The sequence below is a fragment of the Culex pipiens genome, chromosome 1, assembly GCF_016801865.2.
Source record: "Culex pipiens pallens isolate TS chromosome 1, TS_CPP_V2, whole genome shotgun sequence".
NCBI lineage: Eukaryota > Metazoa > Arthropoda > Insecta > Diptera > Culicidae > Culex > Culex pipiens.
The window spans coordinates 4543722-4569043 of record NC_068937.1 but is presented as its reverse complement, the minus strand read 5'-3'; the positions used below and the strand labels follow the sequence as shown (position 1 = coordinate 4569043).

The window sequence follows — 25322 nt, the reverse complement described above, 5'->3', positions numbered from 1 at the left end:
TGTTCAAAATTTCTGCTTTGTTTGATACAATGATTCATTAAACTTGTACAAAGAATTCAAGCCGTTGATTTAACTCAGTGTTTGATTGAACAGCTGTCAAAACTACACTTTAATTGTCTCTTCTCAATTTCGCACAATCCAGAAAACCAATTTTTTTTTTTCAAAATACCAAAAATACAAAATGTCAAAATTGTCAAAATTGTAATAATTGTCAAAATTGTCAAAATTGTCAAAATTGTCAAAATTGTCAAAATTATCAAAATTGTCAAAATTGTCAAAATTGTCAAAATTGTCAAAATTGTTAAAATTGTCAAAATTGTCAAAATTGTCAAAATTGTCAAAATTCACAAAATTCACAAAATTGACAAAATTGACAAAATTTACAAAATTTACAAAATTGACAAAATTGACAAAATTGACAAAATTGACAAAATTGACAAAATTGACAAAATTGACAAAATTGACAAAATTGAAAAAATTGACAAAATTGACAAATAGCCAAAATTGAGAAATTTTCAAAATTGTCAAAATTGTCAAAATTATCAAAATTGTCAAAATTGTCAAAATTGTCAAAATTGCCAAAATTGTCAAAATTGTCAAAATTGTCAAAATTGACAAAATTGACAAAATTAACAAAATTGAAAAAATTGACAAAATTGACAAAATTGACAAAAATTGACAAAAATTGACAAAATTGACAAAATTGACAAATAGCCAAAATTGAGAAATTTTCAAAATTGTCAAAATTGTCAAAATTATCAAAATTGTCAAAATTGTCAAAATTGTCAAAATTGCCAAAATTGTCAAAATTGTCAAAATTGTCAAAATTGTCAAAATTGTCAAAATTGTCAAAATTTTCAAAATTGTCAAAATTGTCAAAATTTCAAAATTTTCAAAATTTTCAAATTTTCAAAATTTTCAAAACTTTCAAAATTTTTAAAATTTTCAAATTTTTTAAAATTTTCAAAATTTTTAGAATTTTTGAAATTATCAAAATTGTCAAAATTGATAATTCTGAAAACTGCAAATCCCTAAATTCGGCCTTGCTTGTGCCCTTGCTCCTTCGACTTGTTACCTTTTTTTATTGCTTTGCTCTTCAGCGTGGGTAAATATAAATAGTTCCAATCGATGGAATTTCGTGCAAAGGTTCAATTCCCACAAGAGCCCCCCAGGCCCAAAGTGTGTGGCCAGTTGGCGTGCTGCCACTCAAAAAGAAAACTTTTCTTCAAAAAATTTACTTGAAGGAAATGTGTGGGGCGAAATTGTCCTTCCGGGATCGCGTGTTGAAAATAAAAAAGAAAAAATTTTTGAGGGAAAAATAAAAAAAGGTCGATCCAAGTTCACCGAGAAAACCTCACTTGACCGGAAATTGGAAGCGCGACCTGTGTTCAATGTTTGGTAGAACTTTTCCCTACTTCCCAGAAGAGTAAATATGGGAAAAGTTTAATGATTTGTGCCGCACTTCCTGGCCCGCAGAAAAATAAAATCAAACAAAACAAATCGAAAGTTACATTAAAATCAGCATCGATCGAGAGAGCAAACATTGGATTGGAAAACAATTCACCGAAATCGGTGAGCTGGAAAACCAAAGATAGCCATGACCGTTCGGAGGCAAAGTCATTAGCTGGCGTCATCGCCTTCTTTGCTGGACAGATCTCTCGCACTGTCCAATCCCTCCGAATGTCATTGAGTCGTTTTTTTGAGGGGTGGGACACTTTCAGAATAAAATTTGGTCATAAAAGTTTTTGAATTCTTAGAGAAATTTGAAGGAAACAATTTTAAGCTAAACTTTGACAGTTTAAGCTACTCAAAATTGGGTAAATCCTCAGACAAAATAAAATAACAATTGTTTCAAATTTTCCCGCAGTGTCCTACCCCCCGGAACCTCGTTTCTAGCCAACTCACACTGATGGAGGTGGAAATGGAACTTTCTTGCTGCTGCCCAATGACAGGGAATTGATTCATGGGCGATAACGCACTGCTGATTCTTGCCATTTTATATTGCTTTCTTCCCCCGCTTGGCCAGGTTTTTATTCTCGTTATCGCCGTTCGGTTCGGTGTAAACGACCGTGTGTGTGTATGCAACCGCCATCTTGGATTCGGTATAGCTACACTTAAAACGCATTCGACTTTGGATCGCATGGGCGCACTGGTAATTTGGAGTTTGATTGCAAAATGACTTGTTCAAAATCAAGTTTCTTAAAAAACTCGTTTTTTTTTGGATTTTGTATGACAATATATTAGATTTTTTTTTCAAAAATCCCATTCTTTTTCAAAATTTACACCATTTTAAACATCTGAATAAATAAACAATGTGGTGCTTCTGTGTTTAAAAAAAGTATTTTAGATTTGTATTTAAAAATCAAAGTTTTTTTTTGTTTTTACATTGTTTTTAAAATCACGAATATTTTGAATATTTAATTTGTTTTACTTGCAGTATTTTTAGTATTATTAAGCTTTTTTTAATTTTAAGTATGTGTATCCTTTTTGAAATTTTTTATGATTAATAGTTTTGATAGTATTTTTAGTTTTTTTTTGTATATTTAGTATTTTTTAGTATTTTAAGTATTTAAGTATTTTTCAGTATTTTTAGTATGTTTAGTATATTAAATGTTTTTAGTATTTTTAGTATTTTCATTATTTTTAGTATTTGCAGTATTTTTAGTATTTTGAGTTTTTTGAGTATTTTGAGTATTTTTAGTATTTTGAATATTTTAAGTATTTTGGAGGTTTTGAGTATTTTAAATATTTTTAGTATTTTTAGTATTATCAGTATTTTTAGTATTTTTAGTATTTTTAGTATTTTAGTATTTTTAGTATTTTGAGTATTTTTAGTATTTTTAGTATTATTAGTATTTTTAGAATTTTAAGTTTTTTTTTGTATTTTAAGTATTTTGAGTTTTTTTAGTATTTTTAGTATTTTAAGTATTTTTAGTTATTTTAGTATTTTAAGTATTTATAGTATTTATAGTATTTATAGTATTTTTAGTATTTTTAGTATTTTTAGTATTTTTAGTATTTTTAGTATTTTTAGTATTTTTAGTATTTTTAGTATTTTTAGTATTTTCAGTATTTTCAGTATTTTTAGTATTTTTAGTATTTTAGTATTTTTAGTATTTTTAGTATTTTTAGTATTTTAGTATTTTTAGTATTTTTAGTATTTTTAGTATTTTTAGTATTTTTAGTATTTTTAGTATGTTTAGTATTTTTGGTTTTATTAGTTTTTTTAGAATTTTAAGTATTTTTAGTATTTTTAGTATTTTGAGTTTTTTTTAGTATTTTCAGTATTTTTAGTATTTTTAGTATTTTTAGTATTTTTAGTATTTTTAGTATTTTTAGTATTTTTAGTATTTTTAGTATTTTTAGTATTTTTAGTATTTTTAGTATTTTTATTATTTTTAGTATTTTTAGTATTTTTAGTATTTTTGTTATTTTTAGTATTTTAAGTATTTTTAGTATTTTTAGTATTTTTATTATTTTTAGTATTTTTAGTATTTTTAGTATTTTTAGTATTTTTAGTATTTTTAGTATTTTTGGTATTTTTAGTATTTTTAGTATTTTTAGTATTTTTAGTATTTTTAGTATTTTTAGTATGTTTAGTATTTTTGGTTTTATTAGTTTTTTTAGAATTTTAAGTATTTTTAGTATTTTTAGTATTTTGAGTTTTTTTTTAGTATTTTCAGTATTTTTAGTATTTTTAGTATTTTTAGTATTTTTAGTATTTTTAGTATTTTTAGTATTTTTAGTATTTTTAGTATTTTTAGTATTTTTAGTATTTTTAGTATTTTTATTATTTTTAGTATTTTTAGTATTTTTAGTATTTTTGTTATTTTTAGTATTTTAAGTATTTTTAGTATTTTTAGTATTTTTATTATTTTTAGTATTTTTAGTATTTTTAGTATTTTTAGTATTTTTGGTATTTTTAGTATTTTTAGTATTTTTAGTATATTTGTTATTTTTAGTATTTTTAGTACTTTTGGTATTTTTAGTATTTTTGGTATTTTTAGTATTTTTATTTTTTTAGTATTTTTAGTATTTTTATTATTTTTAGTATTTTTGATATTTTTATTATTTTTAGTATTTTTAGTATTTTTATTATTTTAAGTATTTTTAGTATTTTTGGTTTTTTTAGTATTTTTAGTATTTTTAGTATATTTGTTATTTTTAGTATATTTAGTACTTTTGGTATTTTTAGTATTTTTGGTATTTTTAGTATTTTTAGTATTTTTAATATTTTTAAGTATTTTTATTTTTTTTAAGTAGTTTTAGAATTTGAATAAATTTTAATATTTAAAATAATTACTGTTTAGTTTCGTAGTTTTCATCAAGGTATTCATTGTTGTTTAAGTATTTTAATTTTTTGGTATTTTTCAATTATGTTTAATATTGTATAGTATTTTTTCCTGTTTTGTTGTTTTTTAAAGTATTTTCAGTATTTTATTGTGTTTGAAGTTTGTATTACAGTCGACTCTCTGGTTGTCGATCTTCTCGATATCAATAATTCTCCATCTATCGATGAATTCTTCAGTCCCTTCAATCTGCATACTTCAATTATCTTCATTCCTCGATATTTTCCCTTGCTTGAAGGATCTCTTCCTCGACGGTCCCTTGGATCCTGTTTGCTTTAAAAATCTCTTCCGGTTGTCAATAATTTCACTTTCTCATGGCTTGCATAGACATTTTTTTACGAAACGATGCTTTGAAGAGTGTTTGACATTAGTTTGTTTTTGTTTGATAGACGTTGCCATGATTCTCTCCCATAGCTGGGTATCAAGAAAAAAATAATTTGCAATCGAGTCTTCATTTTGCATCGTTCTGTAAACTGATGATTCCCTTCCTCGACGGTCCCTTGGATATTGACAACCAGAGAGTCGACTGTATAATATTGGCTTATTTTTAGTATTAATTTAGATTTTTTTTGAGATTGAGAGACCCAATCTCAACCCCCAGACCCAATGTCACCCCTGATGACAGTGTCTTTAGTATGTCTTGTATTGCTGAGTATTTCAAGCATTTTATGCAATTTCGCATCTCTTCAATTTTAAACAATTTTTGGACTTTAGTAACTTAAGACTGTTAAGAATCTTCAGTTTTCATAGAATTTTTAGTACTTTGAAAAATATTTGCAACGGCCTAAGTATTGTTTAAAGTAGACAAAACAAACTTTTTTCACAAATGTGCTTCGAAGTTTCACAAAAAACAACAAAGAAAAGATTATTAAGGTTTTTTGTATTATCTTGTTTTTTAACGATTCAAATACAACAACCAAAGAATATTCATATTGAGCTGAAAATAGTTGGATAATTAAAAGATTACGTAATTTTCGAATGCTCAAAGTAAACAAAAAAGGCAGGATGCTGTTCAATCATGACTTTTTTCTTGCACTTAAATGCTATTTGTATGCATTGTTTTCTTCTTTTTTTTTAATTTGTGAATTTTCACAAGACTATAGTTTTTTGATCTTTCTTGGACGCCCATGGCGTCCCACTTCTTACCTTCAACCGTTTGGCAGCAAAACGACAGCTTCCTGACCGTTTCTCCCCCGCCCGCTGCTGTCGTCGCCCCTGTTGGCGGCGCTGACCTTGCTTCCTGTTTTTCCTCAACAACTGCTCTTCTGGCCTGCTGCCACACTTTTTCTTCCTTCACCCCCAACAACCTTTTTGTTGTGACGTTTCTATTGTTGTTGTTGTTTTCTTCTTTGTTGCCGCTAGTCTCGTCGTCGTCTTCGTCGTCTTTCGCAGTTTGTTGCTGTTGTTGTGGTCGCACCGTCGTTCGTCGTAGCAGTCGCTGGCCGAATCTAGCAGCGGCCATCTTGGTTCGGTGTGGGACCATCGGATGGCAACACTGCTGCGACCTGCTCCCGACTGACAGTTGCCGGCGAAGACGGCGAACGATTGCTGCTGCGACGATTCGAGGTTGAGGACCACTGCCGATGGCGTCCCGGTTCCGTGGTTGCAGCCATTCAGGCGAAAAGCGCAGTGGAAAAAGTGCCGGGAGGGAAAGAGATGGAAGTACGATTTTTACACTTTTTTTTTAACACTGACGTTTCTTCCCGTCACTGTCACACTAGATTGCACTTGATTTTCTATCTTCGAGACGATGCTCTTTCATTGCAGCTGGCAGCACTGCTCGATTTCCGACCCCGCACTAATGGTTGCCATCCGGAAACGGCAATACCGGAGCTGGGAAAATTGTCGATTTCCGGGTTGGCTTGCCACACTTGACACTTGAATGCGCGCTCACTTTAGTCGTCACAGGATCTGAAATCAATCAAAAGATAGAATTATTACTAGGGGTTGACCACCTGCTTTATTTTGACAGTTCGAGACCTACCTTACCTCAATGTTGATTGACCTTGTGCTTTGAATCGGTGCAGTTCAAGGTTATTCAACAATGAGGTAACGTAACGTTCAGTTCACAAGCTGTCAAATCACTAGATAAGTGAAAACAAAGATGTTGATTAGGTTATAAACACCTATTTTTCTCTGAATAAATAAAACAATGCTTGAAATCCAATCAAAAACCCCGTCAGCGCCTTCCCCATCTGTCAACCTGCATTGCACGCTAAAGTAACAATAGTAAAAAGAATTCCATTTTAACACCTCACAACAAACACGCAGTTGGCGCCATAAAAGAGCCCACGGCCTACTGCGCGGAGTTCAAAGATCCGTGTGACGTTTCTCCTAGCCTCATTTTCCCCTCGTTCTCAAAATACCCAGTCCTGTCAGGATTCCAATTAGTTGTGTACACCCGCTAGTAAACGCGCCGTACATTTGAATTACACCGCCCAGCTCTGATCCGCAGGGCCTCATTTTACACCGCTCGTTCGTTCCTTGTTCCCGACACACGTCACGTCACGTTCACACGAGACTCTCAGTAGGCCTTGCGGGCCAAACAACAGCAACAACGACGAGCGCGCCGGAAATGTGAGTTATGGCACCTCTTGCAACTATGAACACTCCCAACGCCTACTGCGCGTCGTTCACACGTGCCTCGGTGCTGCGCCTGCAAGGTAGGCAACCCGCGCCGTCATCACGGCAAAGTTTTGCGTTGAAGCGGTGCCACTTCCGGCCGTTTTTTCTTCACCCGAGAAACAGATTTTCTCACGCCTTCCGGGGCTCGGAGGAAAACAGGGAATGTTTCACTTGTGATTCTGTCGGTAAATTCCTTGCGGAATGCTTTCCGGATTGCTTGGATCGTGCGAGAAATGTGACACCGAGCGCCGCGCCGGAAGAATTCTTTTCCTTGGAGGAGGGGGGCGGAAAACAGAAAGAAGGAATGAAAATCGTTTAGAATGCTGATTTTTTGCTGCGATGACATGAGGGAAAAATTTGTCTCCCCCCTCCCAAATGACAGCTGGAATGTCTTGGTGAATGAATTGGCTGGAAAACGAGTCTTTTTAGTGAAAAAAGTACAATTCAAGCCCATGCAGCAAATCCGCACTAAACTCACATTCGAAGCAATTATTTTAAGCGTGCAAACGTCATCGCGCGCGATGAAATCGCCCCGACAGCTGTCAAAAGTCGAAAAAGCGTTAAGGTGAAAGTCACCGCACTTCCTTCACATTCAAAAGGTCACAACTGTCAGATCTAATAAGTCCCGCAATTTTTTTGTTTCTTTTGTTTTGATAAGGATTTCTTTTTCTTTTTTTTTCATTTAGCGTGCCATCTGCCAACGCCTTCGGGCGCCCTCGTGTATCCACGTGGCTAAACATGGCGGAAAATTACCACCGATAAGCGAAAATTGGGCACCCACTCGAGGGTGACCTTTTCTGTCCTGGCTTGGCATAATGCTACCGCGATGTGCGGTTCTAATAAGGGAGAAGGAGCTTTTACTTATTTATACAAAGTTATTTTCACCACGCTTTTTGGAAGGTGGGAAGTTTCTGGTTTGGAATTTTATTTATACGCTGGGAACAAATTTAAACTGGTAAAATTTAGGACAACTACCTTTATCAGGATAAGGTAGGGTGAGAACATTGGTGCAATTTTCCCTCATTACCGGGTGACAGAAATGGGATGAAAAAGAACTGATAATAATTGAAACTAAATTATTTAAATTAGGAAAAAAGACTAATAACCCTGACGAAAAGCCAGTTCACTCAAATGTTGAGTAAAATATAAAACAAATCTGACGTCGAAAATATGAAAAATCTCATTTTTTTTCAATTTTTAAAATTTGCTTTAATTCTGTAATATTTGCTGAACTCTGTAAAATTTGCTACAACTTGTAAAAATTTTAAATTTGCTAAAATTTGTAAAATTTGCTTAAATTTATAAAATTTGTAAAATTTGCTAAAATTTGTAAAATTTGCTAAAATTTGCTAAAATTTGCTAAAATTTGCTAAAATTTGCTAAAATTTGCTAAAATTTGCTAAAATTTGCTGAAATTTAATTGAAATTTCTAAAATTTGATTGACTTTGCAAAAATTTGATGAAATTTGATGAAATTTGCTAAAATTTGCTAAAATTTGCTAAAATTTGCTAATTTATGCTAAAATTTGCTAAAATTTGTAAAATTTGTAAAATTTGTAAAATTTGTAAAATTTGTAAAATTTGTATAATTTGTAAAATTTGTATAATTTGTAAAATTTGTATAATTTGTAAAATTTGTATAATTTGTAAAATTTACTAAAATATGTAAAATTTACTAAAATTTGTAAAATTTACTAAAATTTGTAAAATTTACTAAAATTTGTAAAATTTACTAAAATTTGTAAAATTTACTAAAATTTGTAAAATTTACTAAAATTTGTAAAATTTACTAATATTTGTAAAATTTACTAATATTTGTAAAATTTACTAAAATTTGTAAAATTAACTAAAGTTTGTAAAATTAATTAAAATTTATAAAATTAACTAAAATTTATAAAATTTACTAAAATTTGTAAAATTTGTAAAATTTGTAAAATTTGTAAAATTTGTAAAATTTGTAAAATTTGTAAAATTTGTAAAATTTGTAAAATTTGTAAAATTTGTAAAATTTGTAAAATTTGTAAAATTTGTAAAATTTGTAAAATTTGTAAAATTTGTAAAATTTGTAAAATTTGTAAAATTTGTAAAATTTGTAAAATTTGTAAAATTTGTAAAATTTGTAAAATTTGTAAAATTTGTAAAATTTGTAAAATTTGTAAAATTTGTAAAATTTGTAAAATTTGTAAAATTTGTAAAATTTGTAAAATTTGTAAAATTTGTAAAATTTGTAAAATTTGTAAAATTTGTAAAATTTGTAAAATTTGTAAAATTTGTAAAATTTGTAAAATTTGTAAAATTTGTAAAATTTGTAAAATTTGTAAAATTTGTAAAATTTGTAAAATTTGTAAAATTTGTAAAATTTGTAAAATTTGTAAAATTTGTAAAATTTGTAAAATTTGTAAAATTTGTAAAATTTGTAAAATTTGTAAAATTTGTAAAATTTGTAAAATTTGTAAAATTTGTAAAATTTGTAAAATTTGTAAAATTTGTAAAATTTGTAAAATTTGTAAAATTTGTAAAATTTGTAAAATTTGTAAAATTTGTAAAATTTGTAAAATTTGTAAAATTTGTAAAATTTGTAAAATTTGTAAAATTTGTAAAATTTGTAAAATTTGTAAAATTTGTAAAATTTGTAAAATTTGTAAAATTTGTAAAATTTGTAAAATTTGTAAAATTTGTAAAATTTGTAAAATTTGTAAAATTTGTAAAATTTGTAAAATTTGTAAAATTTGTAAAATTTGTAAAATTTGTAAAATTTGTAAAATTTGTAAAATTTGTAAAATTTGTAAAATTTGTAAAATTTGTAAAATTTGTAAAATTTGTAAAATTTGTAAAATTTGTAAAATTTGTAAAATTTGTAAAATTTGTAAAATTTGTAAAATTTGTAAAATTTGTAAAATTTGTAAAATTTGTAAAATTTGTAAAATTTGTAAAATTTGTAAAATTTGTAAAATTTGTAAAATTTGTAAAATTTGTAAAATTTGTAAAATTTGTAAAATTTGTAAAATTTGTTTTTAAAAACTGTATATTTCTAAAAATTGGTATTTTTTTAAAATTAGTTATTTTTTTTTACTTATTTTTTTATTTGTGAAAAAATACAATTTGAATATTTTCTCAAAATAAATTTCTTTCAAATTTGTAAACTTGGAATTATTTTAAAAAAAAACTTTTAAAAAAATTAAAATTTGCATATTTTTTTTATTAATTTGTAATTTTTTTTAATTTGTAAAAAAATGTGTAAAGCTGTATTTTTTAAATTTGATGAATACAATTGTTTTAAAGTTTGTTTTTTAAATATGTTGTTTTTTAAAACTGTTTTTTTTTTTAATTTATGAAAAAAAATTAAATTTGTAAAAATATTTAAAATTTGCAAAAAAAATTGTAATTTGTATAAAATTTGTTAATTCATAAATTGAAATTCAAATTTCGATAAATTAAAATTAGGTTCGTTAATGTTGGGTTATATTTGCTCGAATCTGACGTACACATTCCCAACAATATTTTTGATGAAAATGAGTGCTTTTGATTAAGCGTGTTATATTTACAAAAAAATATTGAACAGTGTTGCCATTTTTATTAATTTGGCGTAAAGTGTTGCCAAACATATTTTTTAGAATTGCTGACAAAAAAGTAGAATCATACACAAATCACAAATGCAAAGCGATTTCTTCAAAGTAATCACATTCCTCGACAATATTTGCTCTTCAACAAACTGCGTCATCGTAAAATTTCCCTCGGAAAAGGCGTCACGAAACGTCAAATTTGCGTAACATTTGCGCGCAGCACTCACACAAAGATTGATCCAGCCCCATCTTTGCATAGAAAAACGTTCCACGCAAAGCTTTTTCTAGATTCGCCAAAAGTTATGAAAATCCACCGTTTGCAAAAGCGTATTCAACCGGAAGAGGGGGAAAAAATCCAACTGGGGAGGATAAGTAAACCCCTCGCTCGGCGAGGGGTTTGTTGAACTTTTCGCCACCCTTTTAGATAAATCCCAAAAATGTATACCTCCGTGTGACTGTGAAACGATTCGGCACATACTTCAGGTGAAAATTTTATTTATTTTTCTCACCCCACCCCCGTCAGCTTATGAGTGTGCACAGCTAAGGGTACTCTCATTTGAGCGTGTAAACAGACAGTTTTTTTCTGGGTGTGAAGGCGGCTGTCATTAACACAAGTCACTTGAAAGTGAAGGGAAACAAAGTTACCACAGGGTTTTTTATTTGTCTATTTTTAGAAGGAGAAGTGTTGCCAGGGTCCAGACTTCAAACAATTTCAACTGTCAGATTTGGGTGAATTTCACTCAGAATATATCAAAAATTTAATTTCTGCTAAGGTTAATTTTTGACGAAAACTGAGTGATTTGAAATGAGGGTGTAATATTTACCAGCTTTTGACAGCTCTTTGTTTTCATCGGGAAAAGCATACACGCTGAAGAAAAAAACTGATTTTTTCATTAAAATCTACATTTTTATTCCATTTTATTCCGGCTTCAAACAAAACCGGGTTATTCGCTTCAATTTCGAGGCAAGTACCTTTCTTTTCAATTTCCTTCAGCTTTATCATCAAATCAGTAGATTCATCTTTTTCCCAAAAGCTTTTCCCGGCATCAGCATTTATTCGGCGTCCCCAGATAGGATTAAGTGGGGGGAAAAAAACTCGACGACAGTTTCCACGGTTTCAAAGGACCAACGAAAAAAAAAAATCCCGACGACGCAAACCTCTCAATTTCGAATCCCATCAGGATCGATTTCCATCGGCGTCTTTTGTTTCACACAGCCTGGAAATTTCGTTTGTCCCGTGAGAGATTTTCCCAGCCGATTTCGGGTGATTTGACGGATGGAATGATATTTGCTGTTGAACTCACTCTTCTCGCGAAATCAATCATCGTTTTCTGGCTCGTTGCTGGGTAGATTATTTGATCATTTATCGTGTTTGAAAGAGATTCGAGGAGATTTGGTTGAAAAACAGACAAACTCCTTTCAGCGTGTAGCTGTGGTTACTGTCAAATAAAATCAACAGTGGCGCCTACTTGACAACTCACCAACGAGAGCTGTCAAACGCGGTAAGTGAATTGCAAACAAATTACTACGCTCATTGAAGGCGAAACAAAACCCACTAAACTTTGTCAAGTTCAACAAGCTTACATTTTTAAAGAAAGAAACAAAAACACAACTGACAATGACAAATTTTGACACCAAATTTCCACTTGCAAACAACCCAGAAGCGGGATAAAATGGAAGAAAAAAAGAAAAGAGCTCGTTGAAAAATGAACTGTGACAGTTGGAGGCACAGAGTAGGCCGTGAGTTTGTGTGAGTGTGACGTGCCGCGAATTGCAACGCAAACACAGAGGGGTGTGTGACGTGACGGCCGCCCAGCTTCATCAGCGAAATGGATTTGAATTTTTCGAATTTTTCACACAAAAAAAACGCGACCGGGAAGAGCAAGTTTTATTATTCCGCATTCCGAGAAATTCAAATCGACTGCCGCGGCGGGTAAAGCCTTGAGATATTAGGTATTTACGCGCGCTTTGCCCGCGTATTGTTTGGAGGATTTTGGGCTTTTCCGGGAAGTTCGTTGGGGAGGAAGTTGGCAACCGCCGAGGAAGTCGCTCGGATGACCTTCAAATAGATGTTTAAGTTGATGGGATTGTTTTGTTTAAAAGCACTGCTTGGATAGGACTGGAATGCTTAGCACTCTTTTAGCGTGTAATTCGAAATCGGATTTTCAATTCATGGAACGGAGCTTGATCTGGACAAAAACAATCCAATGGTTGGCACGAATTGCTAAAATTATCTATTTTAGCAAAATTTTAAAGTTGAAAACAATTATATTTTTTTTAAATTTTGTAAATTTTTTAAATTTTGTAAATTTTGTAAATTTTGTAAATTTTGTTAAATTTGTAAATTTTGTAAATTTTGTAAATTTTGTAAATTTTGTAAATTTTGTAAATTTTGTAAATTTTGTAAATTTTGTAAATTTTGTAAATTTTGTAAATTTTGTAAATTTTGTAAATTTTGTAAATTTTGTAAATTTTGTAAATTTTGTAAATTTTGTAAATTTTGTAAATTTTGTAAATTTTGTAAATTTTGTAAATTTTGTAAATTTTGTAAATTTTGTAAATTTTGTAAATTTTGTAAATTTTGTAAATTTTGTAAATTTTGTAAATTTTGTAAATTTTGTAAATTTTGTAAATTTTGTAAATTTTGTAAATTTTGTAAATTTTGTAAATTTTGTAAATTTTGTAAATTTTGTAAATTTTGTAAATTTTGTAAATTTTGTAAATTTTATAAATTTTGTAAATTTTGTAAATTTTGTAATTTTTTTTAAATTTTGTAAATTTTGTAAATTTTGTAAATTTTTTAAATTTTGTAATTTTTTTAAATTTTGTAAATTTTGTAAATTTTGTAAATTTTGTAAATTTTGTAAATTTTGTAAATTTTGTAAATTTTGCACACTTAACATGTCATCAACGGTTGTTTACCTTGACCGCTCATCCCAGCAAATAATTACCTTTTCCCGGAAAACTCTAATCAAATCCAGCGATCCAATCCAAAAACAACCCAAGCTCAAATTCAGTAATCAATCTGGTAACCAGATCTCCAACCAAAGCAGTTCACCCACCCGGTTTGATTTAAAATCAGGTCAGACCCCACCTCTTTGGTGCTTCTCCGACGGGTCCTACCGAACTAAAAATAGCTGCAGCTCGCACTATTCACCCAGTAGAGCATCGGTTGCATCCATTAGTTTTGTGGGTACACAGCCATTTCTGCGAATCCTGTCCAGTGCTGGAAATCCCGAGGAGAACAGGTTCGAAAATTACTTTTAATTAATTGTGTAAATTTTTCTCAGTGCATCGAATTTTGACAGTTCCGAGCAAGATCAAGATTGTTTCATATTAGGTTGCCTTGACGTCGAGCTGTCACGATACACGTCGATTGAAACTTAACCAAAGAGTGAGTTCAAGTGCGCTCTTTGCTGCATGGGCTCAATCTCTACTGTTCTAATGTTTAATATTTCAGATTTAATTTTGCTCGGGCTCCACCCTGACCCAAGCATTATCTCCATCGTTGTCCTGCAAGTCGTCCTTGTCGTCCTGGTCGTTATTATTGTTATCATCATCAGCAAGCATCCCTCTCAGCATCGGGGCCATCTTTCCCCAGCTCGTTCCGAGCGCCCGGAACATTTATATCTCCGTATAACGGTCGACGGTGTAGCAAATCCAAACGACCTGCAACTAATCGATATGAGAGGAGAGGTCGCATGCGTGTTTTATGTGCGTCGTTGTCGTCTCGAACAAAAACAATAAACAAACTACTCTTGCGCTCGTGATATGATCTATTTTTAACGCAATCAATGCCTTCGCTAATGGGGTCGCACCCGGTAATCGATCCCCAGTTCGAAACCGAAGTCAAAAGCACGTGAGTAATTAGCTCGAAATCGGGTGAGTCCATTTTGTTTTATTTTTAAAACTGCGACTCAACGCCCTCTGCGATAGCTTCAAAGCGAGCGTCACTTTTGTTTTGTTTTGCTTTGTTTTGTCTTCCGTTTTTGGGGCCGCGCGTGTCAACTCGCACACACACAAATAGCGCTTGAGTTAAGTGTTTTTACGTAACAATTTCGTTTGATAAATTTTGACATCTTTTTGTCTTGGGTAAGCGTAATTTGGTTGGCTCGTCTCGAGTTAGAGTGTATGAAAACGTCAGCAGCAGCGATTGTTGATGTTTATTTCGATTGTGTTTGTACTTCTGTTTTTCGAGTGCGTTTTGTTGCCACTTACTTTCACAAGGATCACACCCTCGTCGAAGGTGGCGCTTGAGCGATGGAGTCGGTGCTGGCAACACTGGACAAACTTCTTATGTCAAAATTTTGACAGCTGACGTTACGATACCTCATTGTTGAATCACCTTGATTCGGTATTGAATAACTATTGTTGAGGTAAACAATACACACTAAATTATATTTTTATTTTTTCGTGGTGCAGTGTAATTTCCCACCAAACTGAAAGAGTGGTTCATCTCAAAGATCATGACGCGGTCCAAAAGTGTGGGAGGCAGGAAGGAGAGTGAGGGTGTAAAAGGTAGAAGATTGTGATGTTTGTTATTTGTCTTCATTTAGACAAATTTGTCTTGGGAAAGCATGGGCAACCGCAACCGGAATGTGGGTTTGTGTGTGATGATCTGTGTACGAACGCGGAAAATCCGTGTTGTTTGAGATGCCACAAATTTATCTTTGCTCTTTGGATGGGAAAAATACTTTAGGAAGAAGATTTTCTTTAAGGCACGTGTTTCACTTGCTAATTGGTACAAATAGAGGTTGTTTAAAAAGTAACCTTGGATGCTTCTTGAATCAGTGCAGTTCAACGTATATAAACAATGAGGTAACGTCAAATGTCACTCGCAAGCTGTCAAATAGATCATTTTGCTTTTATCAAAAATGTGTTTTCAAAAGCCCAATCTAAACTCCAACTCCAGAAAACATTATTCCAAACATCAATCTGCCAACTTCCAACTTCCAGCATCCCTTCAGAAACATGCCGAATCCAATTTGTTTATTCAAATTGAATATTGCTCGCATCGTTCGCCTAAAACTGTACCGAAAAAAGGAACCCTTTTTTTCCATTCCAGACTCGACTCGCTTTCCCGGGCTGGCATCTTTTTCCCCAAATTTGATTGATTTGCATTGCGCGCGTTGCGAAATCAGCACAAAATATCCGCCATCTTGTTTTTTCTTTCGGCAGAACTGTCACTGCCACGTGGTGCGCGAGCAAAAAAAAGGTAAACAAAGCCTACTGCACGCTTGGCTGATCCAACACTGGCAACACTGCCCCAAACAGGACCGATGAAAACCGGAAATCGTGGAAATTTCAGCAAAAATTCTAGCGAAACCGGAGACCGAGTCCAGTCCCGCAGGGTCGTCTAGCCCGGACGGGATTAGCCCGAGTCCGAGGAGTTCAAGCGTAAAGATGAACTCCATTCGGGGAAAATTTCTTGTGGAAGTGTCACAGTTAAAACAAAAGAAGGCTGAAGATTGAAAGGTGAAAAGCTGTTTGAATGAATAAATATATTTTAGAGAAAAAACTACAATTTTGACATTTTGTTCAGTTTATCAGTGCACCCAGTTTCCTTTTTTTCTACAGATTTATTAGGGTCGTGTAATACCGCTTCGTTGCGCACACCCGAATGTGAAAGCATTGTTTACCTTTCAGTGATGTACGAGTTGGGGCCTTTTTCCTTAAAATGTTTCACCAGACAGAGTTATTTCCGCCATAATTTTCAAATTGATGGCAACACTGTTATTGAATTTGTTTAAACAAAGTTTGAGCCTTCAAATGTCAAACTAGTCTGTCAGTATTTTTTTCAGATTTTTTAAATGTCAAAAAGACAGTTTCACTATAATTTTATGGTTTCTGATTACGAGTTCGAAAAAAAAGTCTGATTTGAGTCGAAGCTGAAGCAATGGGCAAGTCACGCAAAAAGCCATAATTACTCGTAAAATTCTTGACAGCTCCCATTTCATCTTTTTCCCCGACCCTCGGAATGCCTCCATTGGCCAACCTGAAACAAAAAATCTGAACCAAAATTTCCCGGAACGCGAAGGTAGCTCAAAAAACCTGGGCCAATGTTTTTGTCATTATTTCTTTTTTTTCTGCGAAGTGACATTTGTCGCTTGATTTTCGCTTTTATTCGTTTCGTCGAGTTGGTTTCCCTTTCAGTGAGGGTGAAGGTAAGTTCCGGACGCGATTAATCATTACTTCCGGTGGTGTTGGTGGCAGTTTTGGCCCTGTTCCGGCGCGAAATTGGGCAGCTGAAGTGGTTTGATGAGTGATTTTTGACGGAAAATATTTATTTTTGGCAACACTGATTGTTTTTCAAGCTGTCAAGTTTGATACACGTTCAAAAAACTCACGAAAAATTGTTAAAAAGATAATCCATAACTTTTAATTAATTTGACAGAATCGTGTAAAATGACAAGCTTACCCAGTGATGCCAAAATTTGGCATGCATGCTTGAAGTTCCACAAAATCACATCCATTGAATGCTGTCAAATTTAATAAACACAGCCAATCCGAAATCACTCAAATTTCGTAGGTTCAACCTACTCAAAATTGAGTAAAACCAAATTATTTTATATTTATGAGTTAAATTTACCCCGATCTAAGAGACATTTTCTCAAATCAAGCATTTGACCCAGTTACACAATTTTGAGTAGATTGTTCTTTTAAGAGACTTTTTCAGATTTCAAAAAAAAATATCAAAAATAACTAATTTGACACAATCGTGTAAAGTGACAGCTCACCCAACAGTGTTGCCAAAATGGCCTTTGAATGCTAGAAAATCCCCTCCAAATCACCTTTTTAAGCATTCCAAACACGACTCCCCCACAAACTTTATGACATCCAGCCAGATCCGGTCACGCAGTGACATTTCATCTTCTTTCCGGCCATATCCTTGCCCGAACAAACGATTCCACCAAAGAAAGTATCCCACGTTTCGACGTTTTTTTTTTTCCGACAGCCAAAAAAATTAGCATAAATGTAACGTCACCCCCACGTGGAGTGATTCGCACCGACTCACATTCGAAATGTGTATGTGAGTCCACCCGCTCGAATGGAAACAAATAACAAGATTAAATTTCCATTTTCGGTTCGAACTTTTGCGTTTCGTGTTTTTTATTGGGCGCCCACACTGGATGGATCTCCAGTCGGAAGGTTTGTGCTTTCTTTCCGCAAAACTTCCCAGAACTTCCTACCTTAAATGAGCGTGCGTGACTTGAATGGGGTTGGCAACACTGGAGCGTTTGACAGATGAGCCAAGATGGCGGCGCGTTGAAACTTATTTTTTTAAAGTTATGTTGGTAATTTTGAATGATTTCGTTTTGCTCACCTCTGAAAAGCATTCTGTCAAAGTTTCAGAATCGAAATCACAATTTTGAGCTTGTTATGCCCATTTGAAAACTCCAAGTGACAGTTCTTTCGGACGCTTAAGAGTCCCGTGTGAGAGCGGCACATCTGCTCGCGACGATATCGATACTGTTTGCGCCCTCCCAAACTTAAATATTCAAATGAAATAAAAATTTCGCAACGCTTTTGCCCCGTTTCTAAGAAACTTCTAGGCTCCAACTTGGCAAAATTTCTCATCGAATGGAAATAAGCCGAGCGGAGCGTCAACTCGTTCAAAAGAGATGGAAAAATCCAACGAAAAAATCATGTTCTAACGCGCGTATCTAAAACACATACGTCTTCGTCAGGCTCCGACCAAGCTGTCAAAATTGAAAGAAGGGGAGGGCCACACCCACCGGAGATTGGTCCACCTCCGGACTGAAAAAAGTGGGGAGGAGGCGGCGTAGATTCCGGACCCAGGATTGAATTGAAATAAATTCGCACGATTCAATCAATCAGCGAAAAAAGGGGCGAGCGCGCCCTTTGAAGACAGCTGTGAAGTTACACGGAAAATTTTGACGGCACTGAATAAAACTTCCCCTTAAAATGTCGAATTTAAAAAAAAATCGAATGAGTTTGTTGAAGTGTCAAATTTGAGTAATCCCAACCAAGCGTGTAAAACTGACATTTGTCAAAAATCAAGTTTAACGTGTTGGGTTAAAAATACCCTTTCCAATTTAACCCAAAATGGTCGTAAAACATCCCATCAATGAATGACCTCGGGCCGTATCGGATTGCGTCCTCCAAAAAGGACGCTCCTCCTCCCATAATCGATATCGTGATGGGCAAGTCAGCCATAAAAAAAAAACCGATGACAATGAAAGTTAATGACACTTGGACTCCCCGGCGGGATTTATCAATGAACGGATGACAGAATGGCGGCGAAAATGATACCCGCTCGCGGCAGGTCATTGAAAGTTTATTAGGTGTGATAAGTACCCTTGTGATGAGTGAGCGAGAGGGGGCGAGTTCCGACGGCTGTCAAATTGATAACGCTAAATTACCTGGAAAGGGAGAGGAGAAAAATTGTTGGAATTAATTAACGGTGCAATTTGCATGACCAAACCTGCAAAAAAGCGGAATGTAAACAATCAGTTAAATGCATTAACGCCACTTGGTGACGCATCGCTCACAAATACAAACAAGTTAGTTATGGCATATTATGGCACAGACAATCAGACAAAACTGTGGTCTTAAAAATGTCACAATTTTATTTAATAGCAAGCAACGCCATCCAACGCGAGATTTAAAACACCAATCTGTCAAAAAAGTGACAGCTGTCACTCACACTTGTCTGTGCCACTGTTTATCTTCCACCGCAAAACTCGAACTTGCTTTTAGTCAGTGCGCAGTGCAGTGCGGTGTCAACATGGACGCAAGTCCCGCGTTCCCGGCCAAAATTTGGGTCAAGATTTTCGGCAACCTGTCCGCGTTCCAGCTGACGCGGACGCGGCTCGTTTGCCGCCAGTGGTACGGCATTGTCTGCGGTGAACCGAGCCTCATCGGCAAATTTACGATCGCTCGCGTTGAAGACTTTGCCGATGACGAGCCGGAGCAAAACATAAACAAACCGGCCGCGTTGGAGGCGATGCGTCGGTATGTGAGGTAGGTCGCAGTAGGCTGTGTGGTAGCTGTCAGAATTTTTTATGGCGTTATGGCGGATTGTTTATTTGCAGGGTTCACTTGGTGAATGCGATTAACATTCCGCTGGACACGTCATGGCTTGCTTTGGGGGAAAATTTGACGTTTCTGTCGCTGGACGCGTGCTGCATCGGGACGGACGCACTGGTTGAGATGTTGCGACGAGCGGTGAACCTTGAAAGTTTGAGGATGAACGATCGGTTCTGCTTTCGGCAGAAGTGTCAAACTGCTATAAATTTCAAGTTGGAGAAGATGCGTAATCTTGATTTGCGCGTGGAAGATTTGAGCGAAGCGTTGAGGGTGCTGGGACAGATTTGCTCACCGTTGAAGACACTGAAAATAAGTTTGTTTATTGGGCGAGCAGATGAAGATTTGATGCGCTTTATCCAGCCGATGCTGGCAACACTGCTAGAGTTTCAACTTTGGGACGTTTACGCTGACGATGGTTTATTGCAAAGGATTTTGAACCTTGATTGGAAAACTTTAAAGAAAATTTCTGTTGTGTTCAAATGGCAAAAGGACCCTAGCTATAAATTCGAGCTACATAACCTCAAATATAGATTGGAGCATGCAACACTATCGCCAGTCACTATTTGGAATGATGAGGTAAGTTAAAAAGTCGTGTCTTTCCCCTTGGTTTAAAAACTGTCATTTGACAGTAACGAGGGGTTCGTCACTTTCTTTATAGTAAAAAAATAATAATTATTTTTTCTAATTTTCTTTCAGTCCCTTGGCAAATTTCGTTCCTTTCTGCCATTCCTTCAATGTGTCACTCTGGACACAACCCTACCGGATGACTCATTCGTGAAACTCCTCCCAACAACACTGCTTCACCTCTCCATCACCTTCGCCAACGTTCGTGAACGTCATTTACCTCTCGACCTCAGCGGCTACCACAATCCTAACCTCAAAACACTCAAACTGTCACGTTTCTATCTACCACGCGAATCATTCCTCCAGTGCTGCCAGCACTGCCCAAACATCAACAATCTCTCGCTGGGTCAGTGCACGTTTGAAGACCCCACCGAAATGACAACCGCCATCGCACAACTTCCCTCGCTGGCAACACTGACGCTGCTTGTCATGAGCGAATACCTGCCCGTGGAGTGTCCCGCCCCTTGGACCGTCACCGAGCTAGCCCTGTACAGCTGCTCCGTGTCCGAGCAGGCCGTGACGCAGCTGATCCGGCAGTGCCCCCAGCTGGCCGGCATTTCCTTCGACCGCTGCGCCATGACTGGCAACACTGTCGTGGCGATGTGGCGACAGTTTGGAGCGCGGCTGAAATCTGTCACACTGCACGATTGTCGGAGTCTCGGGTGCGAATTTGTGGACTGTTTCGTCGAACAGCGTTGCCAGCTGGAACGGCTTACGGTGTGGAACTGTCGGTTGGACAGTGCGTCGAAACAGCGGCTGCGAGTCGGACTGGGAGGGGTGCACCTGAAGCTGAAGTAGCTGTGCCGTAATGGCGGCGTGACGTTTCGCTATAAATAAATGTTTGACGCAGTAGGCCGGTTGAGTTACTGATCCGAAACCTCTAGCAGTCAACGCCTGCTACGCATTTGTGTTTAAATTCTAATTTAAATCCATAATTACCGGAGCCATAATTGATTTGCTAAATTTAAGCCAGTCTTCCCCTCGAAATTCACTCCAGCTCGAAATTGAAAAGCAATAATTTCGGCCAAATTTCCCGGAAAACCAACGTGGAGGGGAGCCGACTCGAAGCGTACCGAAATGTGATAAACACGATGAAATTTTAATAGCTTTGATACAATTTACCTTGGCTCGTTGGGCCGGAATCCGGCCGGTGGCAAAAATGTGCCGACTCGCGCGCAATATGGCGGCGGAGACTTTCGTTAAGAGGATTAAATCGATTTCGACTTCAGTTCCATTTCGTATTGTTTACGTCGAGCGTGTAATTGGCGGCCATTATGGCGATTTCATGCTATAAAAACTGGTTGACATTTCTAAGGACATTGTTATTGTTTTTGTTTGTTGTTTTCGCTTGATTAGTGATATCGAAGAAAAACATTTAATCTACTTTTACTAGGAACCGGTTGCAGAGCATCCTTCCCCGAAAATCCGGTAAATTTCCTCGCCGGAAGGTTGTTTTTCTTGGGCCCTAACATAACCTCACTGGTTCCACTTTGATGAAAATCCCTGCGGCTGTTTGCCCTTCCCCCTCTCTCACACACGAGCGCAACATTAAACGACCCCAAGATGAGCGTTCGCACACTTTTGCGTTTGTTTTGATTTTTTTCTTTGTTTTTCTTTCCCCAACTCTCAACCCAAGCGGCCATTGTCATCACCATTATCATAATAAAGTTTCGCATCATCGCGAAGCAGGCTGTGCTAAATTTTTAAACGCGACGCGCCGAAGGGGGATCTGTCAAATCACCATAATGGCGCGCCGCGACGGGGGTTGCTATAAAAAATCACTGAAGTATTTTGATAATGGCGCGAGGGGGTCGAAATTGCTCGTAAAAGACGACGGCTACGAAAGAGTAATTGAAACTCCACTGAATATTTAATCAACTGGTTGGACCTTGCACCACGGTGTGATTTTGGCATGGTTTCGTGAACGTCAACTTGACAGCTTTAAACGAGGGGTGCGACACTCCAGATATTTTTGCTTTTAATTGATTTCTTCCCGTAAATAGAGGGAAAAGCAATCATTTCCCCTTCGATCCAAGCAGTCATTAATTAAAAAAAATACCCCGGATAACATCACCATCCAAGTAACCCTTTCCCCGCCTAATCCTAACCTCAAAAATGCAATTTGTGATTGGCTTCCGGCGCCCCCATCCGGAAAATGTCCTGATTGGGGGCCCAAATTTGTCACACTGACCAGCGTCGTCGCTGTCCGGTATCACTTGACATCTCTTTTCTTGTGGCCCTTTCCTTTTTGTGACAGCTAGCGTCCGTCGGACTTCAGTGCGAGACACGGCGACGTCCGGGGACAAAAAAGATTGTGCTTTCAACGGGGACATAAATACATTTTCTCTCGCGCACACACACACATAACTTTGAGGTTGGGGTTCTTTTTTCGGTATTTATTTTTCTGTCACGCAAAACCTGAGAGTCTGGCGCGTTACCAAAGAGTTGTTGTTGTTTTTCTTTTCAGTCCTTGCCCTTTACCTTTTTTCCGGGAAAGTTTGTCCGGCCGGGAATCCGGCTTGTTATCGATTTGTAGAGGGGTTTAATTTGAGGTTATCTCCTTTCGTTTATCAAAGAAGAGTCACGCAAAGGTTTGAACACGCTTCTCGTCACCTGTCAAAAGTGAGGGAGCCCATGCAGCAAAAGTGGATTAAACTCAAAAAGTGATCACATTTTAAGCGTGTTGAATCTCAATGTCATTCCAAGCATTCTCGGATATCCTTGAAGCCACAAAACACTCCATAATCTCTCGGTACAAATCACGCAGCCCGTAACGAGTGTCGAAAAGTTCCCGGAAGGCTTAAGTGTGGCTCACGTGTGGCTTACTGTTCGGTTCCCCGATGGCTCAACATCATTAAAACGGACCGAATTTTGCACGCTGCACGTCACGCTGTAGTGCCAACAATAGAGAGCCCCCCCTCGTCTCTTCGACATCCAATCAAAGCAACCCAAATCGCATTCGAGAGGGTTAAGGGGTATTATTCACGTTTTCGCCGAACCCCCCTTCATCATCATCCGTCAATGCCCCCTCGGAAACCACAAAACGGCTCAGTCGCTGTAATCGTAGCAGGCTGCGAGAAGACGGGATAGATGTCGCCTTGAACGTGCCCGAAGCATGCGGGTTTCGCTTTGCGGTTTTGACAGCTACCGAGAACGCTGCGCCATGATGGAATTACGGTAATCCGGTAGCGGAGCTTCCGGGTTTGCACGACACGTTGGGCGTCTCAACCGCTTTTCACCGGAAAACGGCTGTCAAACTCCCGTTTGACAGCTGTTTGATTTTATGGCAGCCGCCATTATGGCACAACCTTCGCCAGGGAATCACGTTTCCGGCGTGTGCTCACTACCCGGAATTAGGCTTCCCCCCTCTTTTCAGAACCGGTGATGAGAGGCGTTTCCGGGAAGAAAAAGACGAGCACGTGCCGACACGTTCGTACGTGTCGACTGTGGCCGTCACCGGAAAATTAAATCACACTTTACACACCCCTCGTCGTCGTCGGAGGTTATGTCATTGTTCTTCTAACTCGATTTTCATCCCGTAGTCTAGCTACAAATTGCGTATTTATCTCCCGTTTTGATCCAGCGTCCATTTTATGGGAGTTTTATTTATTGACACCTCCATTCCCGCACAGGCTTCTTCTTGATGATGGCTTCCGGTTGCGAAGCAACCGGCCCTTAATGGGACGATATCCGTCTGTGCGGGGGCTGCTTGGATTGTGGGATTTCCTGTGCGTGATTTGATCATGTTTTTTTTTAGCGTGACGGTGGAAATTTGGGTGATTTTTTACGAAAAACAAATTTTGTGCCGTCGAAGTAGGGGAACAGCATCTAATTCCAGCGTGCCTCTAATGTTGGCAGGTAAGAACTTTCACATTCAATTAAAGCTAATTAGAAGCGTTTTCCACTGAAATCGAGTGATAAATAGCTCAATAAGAAGTGAGCAAGCAAGTTTCTATCAAAAGTTTTTAAAAATTAGTAGTTTAAATAGTGAAAATCAGCAAATTGGATGGAGTTAGGAGCGAGTGCTTAACCTGCCAAACATACGAGAATTTCCCCTAGTCGGTGAGTCATAGACGGGCTTTTGAATGTCAAAACTCTCTCTCGCCTTTTCAATTCGTCTCACCCTCAAGCTGTAGTGATTGCAGAAAAGTGATTGAAGATCAAACATTTTGCCATAAGTTTATTATGAGGCATTAAAATTTAAGGCCACGTGGTTTACGCACGACCCCTTCCTGTCAAAAATGGTAAATATCATGGTATGATTACAAGATGACTTGGAGTTTAATTGCGACGCGTTTAACGTTTAATAGCTGTCACACTAAATAATAAAGCTTTCAAGTCAGAAATTTACAAACAAATTCAAAGTATGTTTACATGACAGCTGGGAGTTTGTTTGCATCAGATTTGCTATCTCTATCTAGCAAAAGTTTCTTGTCAGAGGACTTCTAGCTGGTTTTTTTTTACTGACCACCCGATATGTCAGCCAACATATTTTGCAGGGCTGTGACAGCTCGAGCTCGATCATTGTTTACATCAGGACACTGTGACGAAATGTTCCTAATATTTGGGTTAAACTATATTTTTTTCTGTTTCAAGGGCATTAAAATATATATTTTCAACTATTATCAACATAAATTTGAAGATATTTGGTTGTATCATTGCCGAGATATAGCCATTTTAAGTTAGCAGTTTAAAAATAACGGGTGCCACGATATCTCCGCTTTGACCGAATCGGCTCAAAATTTTGGTGAAGCCTCGTTAAACTGGTACTGTGTGCATGACGAAGTCCAATTTTCAAAAAGTTTGTTTTAAAAAAAGATAAAAATATTTATATGTTTTTCATATAAAAAATCGCCAGTTTTATTTTTTTTTGTATTTTTTTTAAAAGCTAAATTTAAAAATCGGACTTCGTCATGCACACGGGATATGTCTTGCAAGTCTTCATCTCAAATTTCAGCCAATTTGGTCCATCCCATCTCGAGATATCGTGGCACCCGTAAATCAACTCGGTGTTCAGAGAAAAACGCTCACAAAGTTCGACAGTTCGCTTTGCGCATGGCAAAATTTAGAACGTAAATCGTCTCTTACTCTGTTTAATCATCAAATATCT

General features: G+C 35.9%; 2 protein-coding genes across 2 annotated transcripts in view; both read left to right on the top strand.

Annotated features, from left to right (window-relative positions):
- LOC128093133 (uncharacterized) overlaps positions 1–25322 on the top strand; it is a 356259-nt gene that overhangs the window by 50176 nt on the left and 280761 nt on the right. The gene's annotated exons all lie outside the window — the stretch shown is intronic.
- On the top strand, positions 19243–21139 carry LOC120432282 (uncharacterized). The gene is made up of 3 exons (XM_039597470.2): positions 19243–19522; positions 19594–20164; positions 20285–21139. The coding sequence occupies exons 1-3, from the start codon at positions 19287–19289 to the stop codon at positions 21008–21010; spliced, it is 1533 nt and encodes a 510-aa protein (XP_039453404.1). The 5' UTR covers positions 19243–19286; the 3' UTR covers positions 21011–21139.